General features: G+C 51.4%; 1 protein-coding gene across 8 annotated transcripts; it reads left to right on the top strand.

The window, feature by feature from the left end:
• Window positions 1-814: 814 nt before the first annotated feature.
• Window positions 815-9,676, top strand: LOC111945211 (maestro heat-like repeat-containing protein family member 7). Of its 8 annotated transcripts, none has more exons than XM_086898316.1 (17): window positions 815-3,833; window positions 3,998-4,168; window positions 4,477-4,541; window positions 4,659-4,931; window positions 5,019-5,129; window positions 5,206-5,354; window positions 5,612-5,759; window positions 5,966-6,156; window positions 6,239-6,376; window positions 6,645-6,759; window positions 6,932-7,069; window positions 7,302-7,478; window positions 7,612-7,767; window positions 7,927-8,028; window positions 8,349-8,451; window positions 8,732-8,788; window positions 9,106-9,676. In XM_086898316.1, the coding sequence occupies exons 2-16, from the start codon at window positions 4,051-4,053 to the stop codon at window positions 8,758-8,760; spliced, it is 2,013 nt and encodes a 670-aa protein (XP_086754442.1). In that variant the 5' UTR covers window positions 815-3,833; window positions 3,998-4,050; the 3' UTR covers window positions 8,761-8,788; window positions 9,106-9,676. The 8 variants fall into 8 exon arrangements, with proteins under 8 accessions (XP_086754442.1, XP_086754443.1, XP_086754446.1 ...); XM_086898317.1 differs by having other exon boundaries at window positions 2,179-3,833; window positions 3,960-4,168; XM_086898320.1 differs by having other exon boundaries at window positions 3,123-3,833; window positions 5,022-5,129.
• Window positions 9,677-18,004: the final 8,328 nt, after the last annotated feature.

Genomic DNA, 18,004 nt, shown 5'->3' with positions numbered 1-18,004 from the left:
CACAGGCTCAGCTGTGCCAGTTGTCAGCTGTGCCTGGAGCTCCAGCTGGTCTCTTCTGGTTTCAGCGTAGTCTCGTCTTCCATGGCATCTTATAGGAAGACTGGTTCTCCTAAAGCAGCAGACGAGTGAACTTCTGCTGTTCTTTCAATAAATGTCTGCTGAAAAACTGTGCTCCTCTGAGAAGGGTTGTCATCTCTTCTCAGGACTTGAAGTGCTGCAAGAGAGGGGAACAGAGCCACGATCAGAGCCCGGATCTGTGGCAATCCTAGGAGAAAGTCCTGCCAGAGCCATGCCAGCCTGCTCTTGATGTGGCCATGAGAGTGAAGAGGCCAACAGGATCAGCTGCAAGGTCCTGGTCACCCCACCCAAATCCGCCCCCCATGTCCCTGAAATCTCTCTGTGATGTTCCCACACCACCAAGGTGTGCACACGAGGACAGAAGCTCTCTGCAGCTCACGCACGGATTGCAGCTCCCCCAGTGCCAGCCCCTCACTGCCAGCTCTCACTCACCCTCGATGAGGGCCTGCAGCTCTTCTTGCTATGCCCTCAGGTGCTCCCCGGCCATCCCTGGGAACACAGAGCCTGTCAGGGCCCTGGCAGCACAGCTCCCTGCCAGCGGCGCTGCCAGCCCTGGGGCCACACGGCCTCCCGCCCCGGCAGGGCTCAGCCCCAGCCCTTGCCGCATCCTGACTCAGCCCAAGGGCACGGCTGCCAGAGGCCGGCAGCAGCCCCGAGGGCAGCCGGGGCTCCAGGGCGCCGGGCCCGGGTGCCGCTGCCGGGACAGCAGCAGCCGGGGCCGGGGCCGAGCTGCGGCGGGGCCGGGAGCCAGCCCGGGCTCCTGGCTCACCCATGAAGCTGACGGCGTTCAACAGTGGGACAATCTCTTCAGTCCTTCACAAGCAACACGGCTGCAGGCCTCTAATAAATCCATGGGCCTGACAGTTTGTTACTTTTCTCAAGGCTTGCAAGCTGGGAAGAAACAGGACGCCTTTCCTGTTCTCAGATAGTGTGTAATCTACTTTCTTCCAGGCTTCCCAGCAATCTTCTGCAGTTTCAGCCTTGCTTCTTTCTCACACTTACCCCTCTACCTTTGTATTTCCTTCTACTGTTTCCATTCCTGTTTTCACAGTGACAGCTCTCCACCTTTAGCTTTACACAACTTCATGTGTTTGGCTCAGGTGTCGGTGAATGAGACATCATGAGATACAGGAGGTTTCCCCATGTTGGGATTGATTTTCCTGGGGTTTGCAGGCTGTTCAAAGCATCGCTGCGCACTACATCTTCCCGGACTTTGTGTCATCTCCCAACTAAACAATCTCTTAGTTAAGTTGGGGTCCCGCTCAGAAAAAGTCTTAACACATTAAAACACATTGTTTCTTCATGACCTGTATTTGTGGCCCGGACAACCGCTGCCTTCACAGAGTCTTCCTTTCAGATGGGAAACAATTCCCTAAAGAATCCAAACCAAAAGAAGGGCCTCTACTTTGCTGTACTGAAACAAAATCAAATGCTAAAAATTAGCTAAAATACAGAATAAAAAAAAAATAAATTCTTAGTTTATAATGGCTCAGCTCCTTATCAAATTCAGGGATCCCTAAATTTCTAGCTAAATACAATCTCACTCATTTTCAACATGTAAACAAGACAGCCAGTCCTGTCCTGCTGGCTCCCAGCAGCGCCTTGCAGCAGTCCTGCATCCACATCAGGATGCTGGCCCGCACAGGGCTGTCCTGGAAACTAAGGCAGCTGACTTGACGTTTGTGCAGGTACCCAGAGGCCAAGCCCAGCGGTGTTCCCTCAGGATACAGCAGTCCTGAGTGATCTCCCCTGACGTCACCCGCTCCTTGTGGCACCAGTTGCTTTCCTGTGCAATGTTCTAGCTGCCCCAAGAGTAAAGAGGGAGCTGGAGAAAGAGCTTGCCAGGCTGCTCTCCATCCTTTCCCAGCAATCCTGCTTAAGGGGAGAAGTCCAAGCTGAGCTCAAATGTGTAAATGGAAGAGCCGTGCACAGGAAGGGTCAGTGGGAAGGATGATCCAGGAACCATTGGCCTGGCAGCCTGAGCTTGCTACCGTGGAAGGCCTTGGAGCAGATCCTGCTGAGTGTCATGCCACGGCATGTGCAGGGAACCAGGGGCTCTGCTGGGGGGTGGGAAAGCTCTGTGGAGGGATGGGAACAGCTGGGGGTCCTGGTGGGGTGTTGAGGAGTTCTGTGAGCATGTTTTGGGGGGTGTTGGTATTGGTGGGTGTGTTGGGGAAGGAGTTGCCTGGAAGTGAGAGGTCTAGGCTGGAATTTGAGTCAGTTTAACAGCATGATCCGTGGTTTAGCACAGCCTTGCTTATGGAGGACATAAGGAATATGTGTGACTTTTCCTGTTAGTGGTCCTTGTTCTCATGCAAAAAGGAAGAGGGGAGAGCTGAAATTTATTGGCCACCTAGATATCTGTACCAGGGGGAGGATTAGCCTTTTTGCAATCGACTCAATTGTTTGGACTACTTTTGTAATACTGAGTGGACTGTCATTCCTTGAGAGCTTTAATCCTTCAGAGAATTAGGATATTATCATCCCTCCATAGAAAAGCAAAGGTTTGCAAACCAAAGAATGGCCTTTTTTTAGCCTCTGTGCAGTGTTATATTTTGTAATGTGACTCTCAAAGGATGATGTTAAGGCAAAGGACTTGCTGCTTTGAGATGGGAAGCAAACTTGCACATCTTTCACATTCTCCGGCCACTCCAATTAATTGGTGAAGTCTGCCAGATCCTTCTGTGCCGTCCCAACAAAGATGTTTTTTGAGGTGCATGAAATGACTTCAATGGGAAAATAATTCCAATTAATGTAATTAATCTGACCAAGACTAAGAGTTGCCAGCAGTTGTTCCAAATGTTCCTGCCAAGACCCCTGCAGGAAGGAGCCCAGCCCCCAATGCACATGGGCTTTGGCTTTGGCCCTCTGGCACAGAAACCCCCCAGGGGCACAGGTCTCTGGGGCAGGAGAAGGGCACCAGCACTGCCAGGGCTCGGCTGGGGTGGCAGGTCTGCCTCGGTGGGGACTCTGCCACACCTGCTGATTTCAGTGCTGCCAGGCCCCTGTACAGATTCTGTGCAAGGCCCCGTGCCCTTCCTGCTGCGCCTGCGTCGGCAGCCCTGGGGGCTCCTTCTGCTGCCCTGAGCCTGCAGAGCAGGGCAGTGTTTGCTGATGGTTTGAGGTGTTCCTAAAGATCCTGTCAGGCTGTCTTAGACACTTTGGGCAAGGGATTCCTTCCAACCTGGGCCACTTTGGGGGGGATGGGGGCGGAACCGGGGCAGGTGGCAGTGTCTGCAAGGGCCCTTTGTGACACGGTGCAGAATGGTAACCGTGGAATGGAAAGGGACAGGGTGTCCAAGGGCCCTTTGTGACACATGGTGACATAGGGGCTGTCCCAGTGCGGTGACAGGGCCATGCCCCAGTGCTCAGTGCACGCGACGGGACAGGACGCGCCAGAGCGGTGCTGTGAGGAGCCCCCACACAGCGCACTCGTTTGTGTCTAACCCGGAGATTTTCCAAGGCGTTTCTTCTACAGGTGACCTCGTGGCAAGACTGCGGGCCTCGGTGGCCCGTGGCTTTCCCGAGGCTTTTCTTTTGCAGGTCCCCGCGGGGCAAGACTGCGGGCCTTGGTGGCCCGTGGCTTTCCCGAGGCTTTTCTTTTGCAGGTGCCTGCGGGGAAGACTGTGGGCCTTCCTGGCCCGTGGCCTTCCCAAGACTTTTCTTTTGCAGGTGCCTTCAAGGCCAGACTCCGGTACTTGGTGACCTGGAGCTTTTCTGAGGCATCTCCCATCCTCCTGACCTCTGTCCTCAAGGTGAGACTGTGGGACCTGGTGACCACAGTCATTTACAAGGAGCCTTAAGTCATTGTGGCCGGAGCCCTCGAGACCAGACTGCAGGACTTGCTGTCCTGTAGCCTTCCTGAGGCTTCTCTCTCACAGGTGCATTCAAGGCTCAACTGCACAGTTTGTTTTCTCAGTTTGATTTCCCAAGGCATCTCGCCTTAAGGTGCCTTTGAGGCAGGATTCCATCATGGCAGACAGATTCCTCAACCTGTTCAAAGTGTTCCGACGGAACAGAAACACAGACCGTGGAGCTGCCCCAGCAGAACAGCCGGAAGAGCTGGAGCAGTTCCAACCACTGCAGGATGGTGAGTGGCAGAGCTGGGCCACAGGGCTGATGGCTGCAGCCAGTTAGGAACCATCCCATCCCATCCCATCCCATCCCATCCCATCCCATCCCATCCCATCCCATCCCATCCCATCCCATCCCATCCCATCCCATCCCCTGTGGACATGCCCAAGGACAGGACAGAAGAAGGGCTGGGGCTGACCCCCGCCAGTGACCGTGCTCCATCCCCTGAGCCACCCCAGGGCTGTCCCTGCCTGGGGAGTGCAAGGCTGGGCTGTGTTCTCCGGCCTCTCCCGCAGTCCCTCAGCTCTGGCTGCTCTTTTCCAGATGCAGCCATGGACAAGAGACAAGAGCAGGAGCCTGCCCAGGGCCGCTTCCGCAAAACGCTGAAGGTACCTGCAGCCATCCCCACCTGGGCTGGGCCTGCTGTCACTGCTCAGCCCAGCTCTGCACATGGAGCACTCCTTGGAACATGCCCCTCTTCCCTGTCCTTTCTTCATTCTGCACAGAGGTTCCGCAAATTCCTGAGTATTGGGCATAGAAAGAACACCACCACAGCAGGAACAGAGGGCACAGCTGAGCCTGACTCTGGGCTGGAGGAGCTCCAGGCAGAGCCTGATGTCAGCCCAGATTCAGCTGAGCCCTCAGAAGTTTCTGAGACTGAAGTGAAGAATGACAGGGCAGAGGCTGACATGGCAGAGACTGAGGACGTGGCCATTCCAGATGATGACACCAGAGAGACTCAGGGCATCGCAAATGCTGACAGGACACCCACTCCCACTGTAAGCCAAGAGCTCATATGGGATTATTTCAAGGAAGCTCGTGTTTCTTCTGACATTGATGACAAGAGAGCTGCTTCTTCTGACCAGCAGGTAGCCAGCCAGGGGTCAGAACTGGAGGTCTCCCAGGATCCTGTGCCCCTTCAAGCCACATCCACAGGGCCCCCTCAGCCTTTGAGGCCAGCAGAGTGTGATGGGACAGTAAGCACTTCTTGGGAGAAGCTGGGGAAGTTGCTGCCTTGGACAGCGCTCCAAGTCTTCCCCATGCCTCCTCCAGGTGCCAGCTATTGTGAGGAACATTTACCAGAGTCTGGTGTCCCATGTCCTTGTGGATGTCAGTCAGCAAACTGACATAGTGAGGCTGGCTGAAGAAGACCCTATTGATGTGGTGCTGACCCTCCTGTGCTGTGCCCCATCGTGTGACAGGTATGGGGCCCACGTGCCTTGAGAGCTCAGGGCTCAGCGGCCTTTAGGGCCCATTGCCCTGCACAGCCTGTCCAATGGGCTCTGCCCAACAGGCAGAGAGGTCCAGGAGCCTCGGGCCCCTCTGTTTCCTGAGGCTGCTGCCAATGTTCCCTCCCTGCCCCTCAGGGCACTGGGGCTCTATCACCTGGGACCTCACAGCTACACAGGGCATGGCTCTGTGACTGAGACACCCCTAACAAACAGCTCTGATCCCACAGAGCTGCTGCAGTGATGTGGCAAGCCATAGCCTCATCAGGACCAGCAGTGAAGAAAGTGGTGCCAATACTGCTCTGTGTGATGGAGAACTGGCCACTTTGCAACATCTGCACCTCTGATGGGGACAACAAAGATGTTTTACCCTTGAGTGTGAGTTTCTGGAGCTGACCTTTGATCACCTGCAGCTTGCTTCCCCAGGAACTCTCCATCCTCTCCCTGCCTCAGGCTGGGCTGAAACCTGGGCTAGGGGCAGGCTCAGGGGGCACCGGGCCCACTGCTCCCTCTGCATCTCCCCTCGGGCCCTGCCCCACGGACACCTCGGCACTGAGCGCTGTCTTGGTGTGATTCTTTTGCAGGCAACTCTGGTGCTCTGGGTGATGGTCCAGATGCCTCAGTGCCATGAGGCGATGGTCATTTATACCCCTCGCATTTTTGCGGCTCTGCTGTTCCAAGTTGTCATCACCACACAGCAGATGCCACCAGAGGAATTTGACAGCTTCTGGAGAGCATGCCAGGAGGAACACCATCTTCCCAGCAACCCCAACAGGTGCCAGTCCTCCTGTCCTTCCCATGCCCTTGTGGCTGACACCAGTGCACCCAGTGTGACCTGGGCTTTGCTCTGCACACAGCTTTGCAGTGCAGGCCATGAAGGCACTGCTCTGCCGACTGGGGTGCTCCAAAGAGGTGATGGCTATGGAGCGCAAGGGTGGCTGGGACACGCTCCTCTGTGCTGACACCCAGCACAATGCCGTGGGTCTGCTGGCCAGGTAACAGCCCCTTCCCCCCGCGGCCTCTGAAATGTGTGCCCTGTGCCCCTCATAGTCCCCATGGTCATGGCCAGAAGGCCTCATCACTGAGGGATGGCTGAGCAGACTGGAAACGGCTGATAGAGGAGGGTGCCCAAAAGAAGCCACCTCCCAAAGCACCCATGATCCCTCCAAGGATGCTGGGGAAAGGCCAGATCTCTGTGAGTCATTCATGGCAGAGATTTGCCCCTCCACACCTCAAGTCTTGGTGCTGTTTTCCCCCTGACAGGGAGATGTGCCATGGATTGGCCCCCTTCTGTACCCGCATTGCAATCCACCTGCTCAAGGCACTCGCCAGGGATAAGCCACCCTGGGATCTGTCCTCCCTGGCATTCCTTGTGGAGGTGAGCCCCATGGCCAGCACTACCTCGCTGAGCTGCCTGCCAGCCCTGTCCCCTTGCATAGCCACAGCTGCCTGGGACGGTGCCCGCGCCCTGTGCTGCTGCCTGGGCCCAGCCCTGTGCAGTTCCAGGCTCCTGCCAGCCGGCTCCCCTGTCACTGCCCTGTGCCTTTCAGGTCCTCGAGTACTTAGATTTGACTACATACGGTGATGGTATCCTTGAGATGGTGTCAAAGCACCTGCAGAGCGAGTGCAGGCAGAGGCGTCGCCTGGCGCTCAGAGGCCTCGTGGTGCTCAGCAAGGATCCCTCGATGGTGAGAACGGGGCAGTGGCTGAAGCTGTGCTGGGCAAAGCAGCCCCTTGGGCTGGCTGGGCTTCAGGAGCTGAGGCAGCTGCTCCCAGCTCTCCTGCCTCACCGGCCTCAGTGCTTTGGGACAGGCCTTTGGCCTCTGGGCCCGGCAGCAGCAGGGTGGGGTTGCAGTGCCAGGGAGGTCTTGGCGCTGCAGCCGTTCAGGGCTTCCCAGCACAGCCTTGTGTTCCAAACAGGCCATAAGGATGTGCAGCCTGTCTCAACGCCTTCAGGACCGGCTGGGTGATGCAGATGGAAATGTGGTTGTCATGACCCTCCGTGTGTTCATCAATATGCTCAAGAATAACGACATTGTGATATGCAGCACCACTGCTCCAAAGCTGGCTCAGGCACTCATGCTGCTCTTTGATCACGTAAGGCTCTGTGCCCCCAGCCATGGGCATTGGCTGCTGCCCAGAAACTTTGTGTCTTACAGATTTCTGGGCCTTTGTCCAGTCGAGCCTGGAGGAATTGGTATTAACGTCTTTTTCATTTCTTTTCCTCCAGGGCCACAGCCATGTGCAGTTGCTCTCCCTTGACCTCTTCTTCATGACAATGGGCTTGGTTGTGGATGAGGGAAAGAAGCCTCTGGAGAAGATTTTGAACCAGAGCCTGCTTCCACTCTTCATCCACTGCCATGATGAGAACTGGCGTGTGGCAAAGGTGAGGTTTGCTGTGATGCCGGTGCATCCCTGGGAGGGGCATCGGCTTCCTCCTGTCCTGGAACCTCCCAGGCTGCAGCTTCCTCTGGGCCCTGTCAGCCAGAAAAGAGTGCTGTGCCCTTGGCTGCAGTGCCATCTCTGCATCTCTGCTGCTCTCCAGGCCTCTCGGGAAACGCTGCTCCGTGTGGCCGACTTCCTCAAGAGGAGGAATCTCAAGCAGCTGGTGATGAAGGAGGAGCTGTGGAAGTTTGCTGACTGTCTGGTAAGAACGGCCTGGAGAAGCCCAAATTTGAGAAGCTCCCTGCCCCCAGTGCTCAGTGTGTGGAGCTGGCAGCTGTGGCCCAGTGCTGCACCCATGGGAGCCAGCCTGTGCCCCACACACCGCTCCCTTCCCTGGGCTGGACGGCTTCTTCTCCAGGCTCCTGTGTCCCCGAGCCGGGTGCCGATGGAGCCCCAGGCCTGTAGGGCTGCTGCCCGGTGCCTCAGGGCTGGGCGGGCACGGGAGGCCGGGGCTGGCCGCAGGCAGCGCCCGGCCGAGAGGCAGAGCCCGCACCGACCCTTCCCTCCTGCCGCTCTCTGCAGCTGGCACAGGACGAGTGCCGAGCAGCCGAGTACCTGCGCCGGGCCCTGCCGTACGTGGACAGCCCACAGGAGTCCCTGCGAGAGGCAGCCATCAGGTTCATCGGTGAGCCACGAGCCCGGGCTGGCTCCCCGCCCCGCCGCAGCTCGGCCCCGGCCCCGGCTGCTGCTGTCCCGGCAGCGGCACCCGGGCCCGGCGCCCTGGAGCCCCGGCTGCCCTCGGGGCTGCTGCCGGCCTCTGGCAGCCGTGCCCTTGGGCTGAGTCAGGATGCGGCAAGGGCTGGGGCTGAGCCCTGCCGGGGCGGGAGGCCGTGTGGCCCCAGGGCTGGCAGCGCCGCTGGCAGGGAGCTGTGCTGCCAGGGCCCTGACAGGCTCTGTGTTCCCAGGGATGGCCAGGAAGCACCTGAGGGCGTAGCAGGAAGAGCTGCAGGCCCTCATCGAGGGTGAGTGAGAGCTGGCAGTGAGGGGCTGGCACTGGGGTATCTGCAGTGCCCGGGAAGGGAGCTGCAGTCCGTGCCCCGGCTTCGGACGGCTTCTCTCCCTGTGTGGACAACTTGGTTGTGTGGGAATATCACAGAGAGATTTCAGGGACATGGGGGGCGGATTTGGGTGGGGTGACCAGGACCTTGCAGCTGATCCTGTTGGCCTCTTCACTCTCGTGGCCACAGCAAGAGCAGGCTGGCATGGCTCTGGCAGGACTTTCTCCTAGGATTGCCACAGATCCGGGCTCTGATCGTGGCTCTGTTCCCCTCTCTTGCAGCACTTCAAGTCCTGAGAAGAGATGACAACCCTTCTCAGAGGAGCACAGTTTTTCAGCAGACATTTATTGAAAGAACAGCAGAAGTTTGCTCGTCTGCTGCTTTAGGAGAACCAGTCTTCCTATAAGATGCCATGGAAGACGAGACTACGCTGAAACCAGAAGAGACCAGCTGGAGCTCCAGGCACAGCTGACAACTGGCACAGCTGAGCCTGTGGGAAGCTCGCATGGCTTCAGCCCTTTCCCCCGCCTGTAGATAGTTCAGTCCCTGCAGCCCTCAGAAACTGCCCATCCCTTCTTTTTCCCTTCAGTTTCCCTCCCTTTTGAATACCTCCCTCCCTGTGGCCCTCAAACACTTTCCATCCCTTCTTTTTCCCTCCATTCTCCTTCCCTTTTGATAGCTCCATGCCTCCAGCCCTCAGACACTGCCCATCCCTTCTTTTTCCCACTAGTTTCCATCCCTTTTCACAGCTCCATCCCCCCGCCCTCAGACCTTGCCCATCCCCTTTTTTGCACCTCAGCTCATCCCTTTGCTTCGCATCCCATCAATAAACAGTTTTGCTTTTTCACTAAACCTGCATCTCTGTGGAGTTGAAGGGTAACAAATCCAGAGCGCTGTGACACACAGGCCCCTCCTGCTGTTCTCTCCTGCACTGTGTTGTTGTCTTTTAAAGCAAGGCAGACCCTTTGCCTGGTTCAGGAGCCAGCACAGTGACCAACACCCAGACCACTCGGTCCACTGCACACAGACATCAATGTGACGGATGGCAAATGGTGTTTATTGCTGGAGAATTTGACATTTTATAACCTAGGGTCCCTGTGTTACTCCCATCTGCTTTCATCACAGCTAGGTGCTATTGGCTAATTGCAGGGCTAATTACTACACTAAAGATGACGGTGGGGGGGGGGTTACTATCTTTCCCTTACATCCCAATATCTTCCGAGCGCTAGACCCTACTTCAACATATTCCCCCCTCTCTATGCATAACTAATTTGCTAGAATATAAGGTGTATTAGTCTTAAAAAGTTCTAACGTTATTTTCTATATATCTATCTCTAAACACTTTGCCTAACTTATCTATATTATAAAAAGTTTTTAAAAGCAGATATTATAAACTTCAGTAAAATATGGGGTACACTATACTTAACTAAAAGGCTAAAACTTATAAAATAGATACTGCAGTTTTTCATTAGTAAGCATAAGGCACACGCAGTGACTAAGTGTATTTTTAGAGCATCTGTTGCCTTTCTACAAACAGAATGTTGACTCTTTCTAGTCGGCTCTAAACAAAAGATACAAGCTTATTTAAAACACACGGTTTTTCAATTATCTGCAAGTCTTCATCAGTTGTCATTTGTAGCTGAGACAGTCTCTGTTGTTGGGTGACGATGGCAGAGACACCTGTGGCAGCACCAGTTGCTCCCAGGTTAAGCAGCATCGCTATGGTCACACCTGTCACCAGTTCTGTTTTCTGAAGCCGGGTGGGTCTCTCTGCTTGCAGGCTCAACTCTTTATCCAGGTGGTACAGGACCCTGGGAACAATCACAACTTGCACAGAAAAATCGTTAGAAACAGCGAAGTTATAAACTGATAGGCATGTGGTCATCATTGTCTCGTTTGTGCTTATCAGCTGTTGCAGGCTGGAGCCTTGCCGTTTAGGATTTATTGGTGAGAGAACTCTCTGTCTCCCCTCTGTCACCTGGACTGGGAACGCTAGCGCAGCTGAAGGGACCCAGCTGGCATATGGAGCTTTTATCTGTCCCCAGTCTGTGAGAGGGGTATCCACTCTCTGTTCTTTTTTAGTGTGGAGGGGGATATTCTTGTTTATCTTTATTGTTTTCTCTTCCGAGGACTCAGCCTCCGACCATTCCTCGCTAGCGTCTCGATCGGAGTCAGAGCTCGACTGGCTAGCCACTTCCCATTTCCCGTACCTTTCTGTTGGGCTCCGGCCCCACCTACCACCCCTGTGGGCAGGCTGTTCCCTCCCTCTTGGCTCTCCTCGCCCTTCAGTCCACCCTCCACGCTGCCTTTCACCCCACCTTTCACTCCTCCCTTCACTCCACCTTTCACTCCGCCTTTCACCCCACCTTCTGTTCCTCCTTCTGCTCCCCCTCTCTCCCTCACATTCTTTTACATTCCTATCTTTCTCCCTCCGTACACTTCCCCCGCATCTTTCTTCTTCACATTCCTTATCTTTTCCAACCTCCTGACCATGTCCATCTCTCAATGCCAGCGTTTGTTCTTTGTTTTCACTAAGGATATTTCTTTCCCGCTTTATGTCTTTTTGCTCAGCGCCATTTTTAGGCACCAGGGAGGATGTTTCCCTCCGGGCTTTTCCCACGGCACCCCTAGCTTCTTCTGTTAACTTTCTCCAAAAGACTTCTGCTCTTCGCTGTTTCTCTGAGAGCAGATAAGGATTTGGGGATTGAGGAGACGTGTCGCCCTCTTGGGCCCCTTTTGGCTCAGCTGAGCTGCTCTTGTGTGGAGGCTGTGAAGCCTGAGTGGCCGCTCTGACCCCAAAATTTGGGGTGGCCAACAGACAGTTTTTTGCCGCCCTCCAGATCTCTTTGGCAAGGGTTTTAGTACATCTGTCCCACACCTTAGGGTGGATAAACTTTACTAGCTGATTTATGACCCCAATATACAAAAGCCTTGCAGTAGCAAGAGTAAAAGAATTAGGTTTACAATTTGTCCTAGTTTAGGGCAAATCAGGAAGGAAAACTCCAAATGGGGATCTTCACAGGGAAATGCCCCTCCCCACCAACGGGTCCGGGAAAAGGACAAAAATTCCGTGGAGAGAAGTGGAAATAGCTATTTATTTAACAGAAATTGAGTAATATTAAATAATAAAACACCTTGCTGTTCGATGGGATGGTAAGTCTAGGAAGAAAAGTGTTTTCTCATGTGGTGTAGCTCGGCTCGCTCAGGTTCTTATCAGTCCCTCTGGCGCTGGAAAAGTGCCGAGGCCCAGGCCCCGGTGGGCCACAGGCGTGAGCTCCTGGGGTTTGGCTGGATTTGGTTTGGTTCAGTCCAGAGCAGGCTTGCACAGATCTAAGTAAACTGGAAAAAAAACAAAGGTCCAGGGAACTCCTCTGCTTCAGCTAGCTAAAACTAACTAAAAGCCAGAGAGAAGCTCTGTCCCGCTGTCTGTCCGTGCTGCAGACACCACAGTCCAGAAGCGGGGTGTGTGGGAGTGATGTTTTCCTTAACACACTGCACACTTCTTTTTCTCCCTCTCTTGCTTTCAAAGACAGTCTTAAAGGTGCAGAACTTAATAAACCAAACGATTGGGGATACCAGTATCATAAAGTCACCCCAGGACAAATTTAATTGCCATCTGACCTTTATCAAGGCTTTCATCTTCCTTCTGGACACAGGGACGTCTCCCTCGCCAGGACTAGTCCAGCTGGTCCTGACCGCTGCTCCTGTATTCCAGGCAACCCTCGCTTTCTGGGTTTGAATCCGCTTTTTGAATTCTCACGGGTTTCAGCACCAAATGTTGTCTTTTAAAGCAAGGCAGACCCCTTGCCTGGTTCAGGAGCCAGCACGGTGACCAACACCCAGGCCACTCGGTCCATTGCACACAGACATCAATGTGATGGATGGCAAATGGTGTTTATTGCTGGAGAATTTGACATTTTATAACCTAGGGTCCCTGTGTTACTCCCATCTGCTTTCATCACAGCCAGGTGCTATTGGCTAATTGCAGGGGGCCTTACCATACACTGTGGAGGAGGGGGGTTACTATCTTTCCCTTACAACCCGATATCTTCCAAGCGCTAGACCCTGCTTCAACACCGTGTTTTGTGCAGAGACGCAGAAGAAGGAGCGCAGATCAGGCTGGAAAGGTCCCTGTGCTGAAGGTCCAGTTCCACAGCATTGTGGAGTTAAAGGTCTTGCTGAGCACCTTGAAGGGCTTGGATTTTGGAAGAGCCAAGCTGAGTATGCCCAGAACCCGGCTGTGAGGGATTCTGTGGCAAGCATGCACAGAGGGCAAAGGAGCTTGGAACGCCTGAGGCTTTCTAGAACAGCTTCCTGAAAGCACAGCAATGCTCCATCCCTGCACAGGATCAGGAAGAGGGCAGAACTCTTAGAGCCAGCAGAGAGATGGGGACTTCAGATGGCTCTTCTTTAGAATGCTGTTTATTCTGTCGACTAGATTACAGCAAGGGGTCGTGGGTCAGCCTACAGCTGCTGGCTACAGGCAAGCCCTGAGTCCTGAAGCCCACTTAGTTCTGCTTACAGTGCATTATATCTCTTTCTTTTGCTGTGTGTATCATTGCATAACAACCAATCAGCATCATACACAATACCTTTACATGTACATATATCCTATCAAAACTGCTGAAATTACCATATATGTTAGTGACTACCTAATCATTTGAGTTAGTAATTAGATGGTAAACTCTGAAAGTTGTTTTGCAGTGGAAAATTCTTTTTGCTTTGGTAAAAAACGTCATTCTGTCTGCCTATGCTTTTTCACTTGGTAGAAAACATGCTTTGTTTGAAGGCCACTTAAAGCTGTTGGACTTCAGCCATAAAACCTCCTTCTAACTGACTAAACCTCTGTTCTAAACCTTCCAGCTCGACTAAACCTTTGTTCTCTCAGTAGTTTCAGCAATAAGTGGCCCTACAAATGTCTTTTTATATATCCAAGCTTGCTTTCATATCTAGAGAACCTTCTGGTAAGCATTCATATCTGTGAAAGTTTTCTGTTAAATTCTCATCCTTCCTAACATCTCCCCTGGCCTGATGAACAACACAGATGCTAGAAATCGTCTGATTCATCATTTGTGCACACATTGAAATATACATGTGTCACAATCTGCTCACACAGGTGGGCGTTGTGAGAGGTTCCTTTGATCTCAGAGTGCAAAAAGGACACCAAGGGATTTCAGTTTAAATCACAACAGCAGTAATGCATCTTTATTTTGGTGCCAGCATCATGGGTTATGCAATAGATGAGAAGGAGAGAAAGAGAGAGAGAGAGAGAGAGAGGAATAAAGAGGCAAAGTAAAGAGAGAATACGGGGGGGAGGTATCGCTACCAATGGACAAGATGGGGTCACCAGTGTCTTCTTCCGTGGGGAACTCTCTCTCCAAAAGCAACTTAGGAAAGTCACCTTTAGAGTCTCAAGTTCCAAGGTGAGGGCAGTTGGCCAAAAGGTGGGGAGATGTATAGGCTATTGTGGTGTGACCCGTTGATGTGGGAAGCAGGTGTGAGGTACTGAACAGGCCCCGCTCCTCACAAGTCCCTGCTCAGCAGCAGGAACGAAGGCAGTGTACCGTGGCAGCACAGCAAACACCTGCAAACAATCACTCTTGTGCTGTAGGTCGAGCACCCCTTCAAACAATGGCTTAGCAAGCATCCACCTCAACCAGGCCAGAACCCCTGCACAAAGTCCCCTGGGCTCCTCAGGGTCTCGGTCTCTGTTCTTGCCATGCTCGTGAGGCAAATGAGGGAAACTTCAGACCGTCTCTTACACCACCCCGTGACTCACGATCAGCGTCAAGAGGGCTCCTTTGTAGTGTTGTTACGAAGTCTTCAGGTCTCCTCAAAGGTTGGTACCCTGGAAAAGAGAGACAGAAAATCAGACAGAAAAAGAAAAGTAGGAAAAAGATAAGGGCAAGAAAAAGGGAAAGACAAAAGTAAAGAATCAATTTTCAATTAAAATAAACATTCAACTTCTTATTACAAAGAATAAGTAATTTCAATTAATCAAATAAAACCCAAATAAACAATTTCAGGCAATTTCTTTATCACGAGGGACAATTTCCTATTTTTACTTTTCCAAAATTTCAATTAAATCCTGCTGAAGCAACAGTTGCTTTACGTGAGTGAGGTTCATCCCAATAGAGGTAGGCAATAAATGGTGGATCAGTGTGTAAATGGACTGTAAAAGGTGGTAAGAAATAACTGGGACTATATAAGAAAAATCACCTCCTGCAATCTTAGTAAAATTACAAACGCAAAAATTTGAATGATTTTTTTGTATACACTACTAAGATTTCTAGAAGTACACTATCACAAGCAGTTCTCAAACACGCACATCCACATCCTATATGCACAAGTAGTTTCAGAAGTCTCGGTACGATGGATTTCAGAGTTGCAGATATTTTGTTCCATGTCCAAACAAATATCTTGAGCTCTGGTTGCATTACTTTCACAGATAAACGCTTGTTGTTCCCGGAAAATACAGTTTCCAAATTAACGGTGAATTAATTATTAATGAAGTTTCCAAACCAACAGTTTGCCACTTCTCACCAATTTGATGAGCCCATTCCTTGTGCTCCAAAGGATAGAGAGCAGCTCCATCATGATTCAGCCCTAATGCAATGACAGGGAATATTGAAAGCGCTGAAGCATTCCGTATAGTCAGTACAAAGGCTGTGGCTGTGTTTGTGCTGGGGTCACAGGTAAAATTTACTAGGTTCCACCAGGATTGGAATTCTTTTTCCAAATCAGTGGCATTGTCCCAAATTATTTGTTGACTTTCAGCAGGAAAAGTGCCTTCTTTGCCTTCTCTTACAATTGAGGCAGTAACTGACTGCATCCACAACTGAGCCTGAATGCAGCTAAGAAGCGACAGAGATGTTATTTTGTGTGGCACCGAGTGCATCAATTATCAATTTGTGATCATTTTCATTTACCTTTTCCCAATTTGGTAATATGTTTGATAGTAACCACTGTTGGGTTCCCAAGCCGATAAGGATGACTGCAGTGGTTGCTGTAATTTGGTTACATCCCCACTTGTGTTAGCCAGTTTGTTCATCTGCACTTCTGAATCAATACTATTCAAATTTCCCAGTCCTGTTCCCACAGCACAGGTTATGATCTTGTCATTCGTTTCTTAGAAGGATTACGCTTTCACAAGCAGGTGTCCACCTCTCAAAAGAAGTTTGCAAAAAAGGTGAACAAGCTGGCTGAACTTCTGAGACATTGTTTTGCATTAGCAAATTGACTTGGTTAAGAGACCACGCTGGATTAAACAATATTTGTTGTTGGCCAGTTTTTCTGATTATACATGGCCCGATTTCAAAATTTCTCGGGCTCAGTATAACCGGAGATTGGGTGGTGGTAGGTGTAGGTGTCACAATATTGACATCAAGTTCTCCTCAGTATTTGGTTTTGTTTTTCCCACACACGATTTGATGGGAAAATTGTACGTCAGTTAGCTTTAGCCAACAATTCTGATTTTGAATTTCACAAAACAGAACATGGCCATGAGGTCCTGTGCCATAACTGTATACAGGTTCAATGAGGATTCAGCAATTAATTTTCAGGTTATTGTCACATCATCACCTTGCATTCCCATAAAGGGAGGGAAAACATTATGTTTGTCATCCAGCACTGGGGGGTGCTTACACCATGGTATGTGATTACTGCATTCAGTGCCACTGCATTGATTTTGAGTCTATGAATTAAACCTTTCAGACCTGACTGATATGTCAGGTCATTTTGCCAATTACATGTTACAGAGGTTGATTTGGTTCAAGTGAAATGATACCAACAGTCAGTAGATTGGTTTTTACAAAGCTTTGTAATTTCCACCTTGTTGGTACAGGGGTCCAGGGTATAGTAACTAATATTTTTCTGATGACAACACAGTATGAGGGGGGATTGTTTGTTCCATGACCACACTGCTGTGGCGCAGAGTTTTGCCATGATGTTGGGGTGCAAATTGCTTGTCACATCTGATTCTAGAAAATTTCCAACGATTGCAACGGTGGAAGCTTTCTCATAAGGAGACTTTTCCACTTTTCTGCATCCTACCTTAATTTCTTCACCAATTGTTCCAGTTATCACTCTGGGCCAATCATTTCGGTCCCAACCCCAGTCATTTTGACGGTATGTACCTCAAGAGTCGTGTAGTACTACGGTCACTAGGTTTGGGTGACGGCTTCTGGGGTAGGATCCTAGAACACATCAGGTGTACCTGATGGTAGCTTCAGACCACGGCCACTCAGCCGAGTTTTGGCCATGGTGTTGTGGTAAGATGCAGACAAGTATCTTACCATAGTAAGTACTTACTATTTAATACTAGTATTATCATGGTTTATCTGGTCTTCATGGCCCTCGGTGTTCTTCTGTGGAAGGTGAACACAACAGAGTCTGCCCCCAGAAGGCAGAAACTTAAAATGATGGAATTACCCAGCCTGTGTTGATCCAATGCTTTTTTCCCAGAGTGTCGGAGGGCACCCATGCATATTTATTTGGAGAGGTTTTTAGTACTAGTGGTACTTGCCCTACACTAGGAAGGTCCACCAGGGCAGGTTGTCCAGGGTAGTGTGCTGGATCCTTAGGGTCACTTGGTCCTCACAGAGTGGGAATTATGCTTGGGGCTTTTGGACAAAAGGCAGGGATTTTGGGACACCTGTTTAATCCCCATCTGTCATTTACATTTTTTACAGCTTCCCTTAGCCAAAGAGCCCGGCTTCCCTCCTATGGTTTAAGGAGCTGTTTCAGGAAACCATTGGTCCTTTCTACAATCCCGTTATCTTGAGGGCAGTAAGGGGTGTGAAAAGTCCATTTTATTCTTTCACCATTTGCCCAGTCTTGTACAATTTTGGCAGTGAAGTGGGACCCGTTATCAGATTTAATTTCTTGTGGTTTTGGGAAAATTCCAAACCACCCTTGCAATGCTTTGACAGTATTATCTCCTGTAGTTCTTTTCAAAGCTTGGCCTTGGATAATCTCCACTCCTACCAGCACAAAGTGTTTACCACCTGACTTCTTCAAGGGACCAATATAATCCACCTGCCACGCATCCCATAAGCCTTTACCCTTTCTTAAGTGCATAGGTCATCTTCTCAAGGATGGCTCTGCAGTCATCTGTGACATTGCTTGCAGGCTGATATGCAAGTTTTACACATTTCCTTGGTGACAGGCCAGCTGTCGGCA

This window comes from Cyanistes caeruleus, chromosome 7, assembly GCF_971803275.1.
Source record: "Cyanistes caeruleus chromosome 7, bCyaCae1.hap1.1, whole genome shotgun sequence".
Lineage (NCBI taxonomy): Eukaryota > Metazoa > Chordata > Aves > Passeriformes > Paridae > Cyanistes > Cyanistes caeruleus.
The sequence above is the reverse complement of the archived record's forward strand: the minus strand, read 5'-3'. Positions and strand labels throughout refer to the sequence as shown.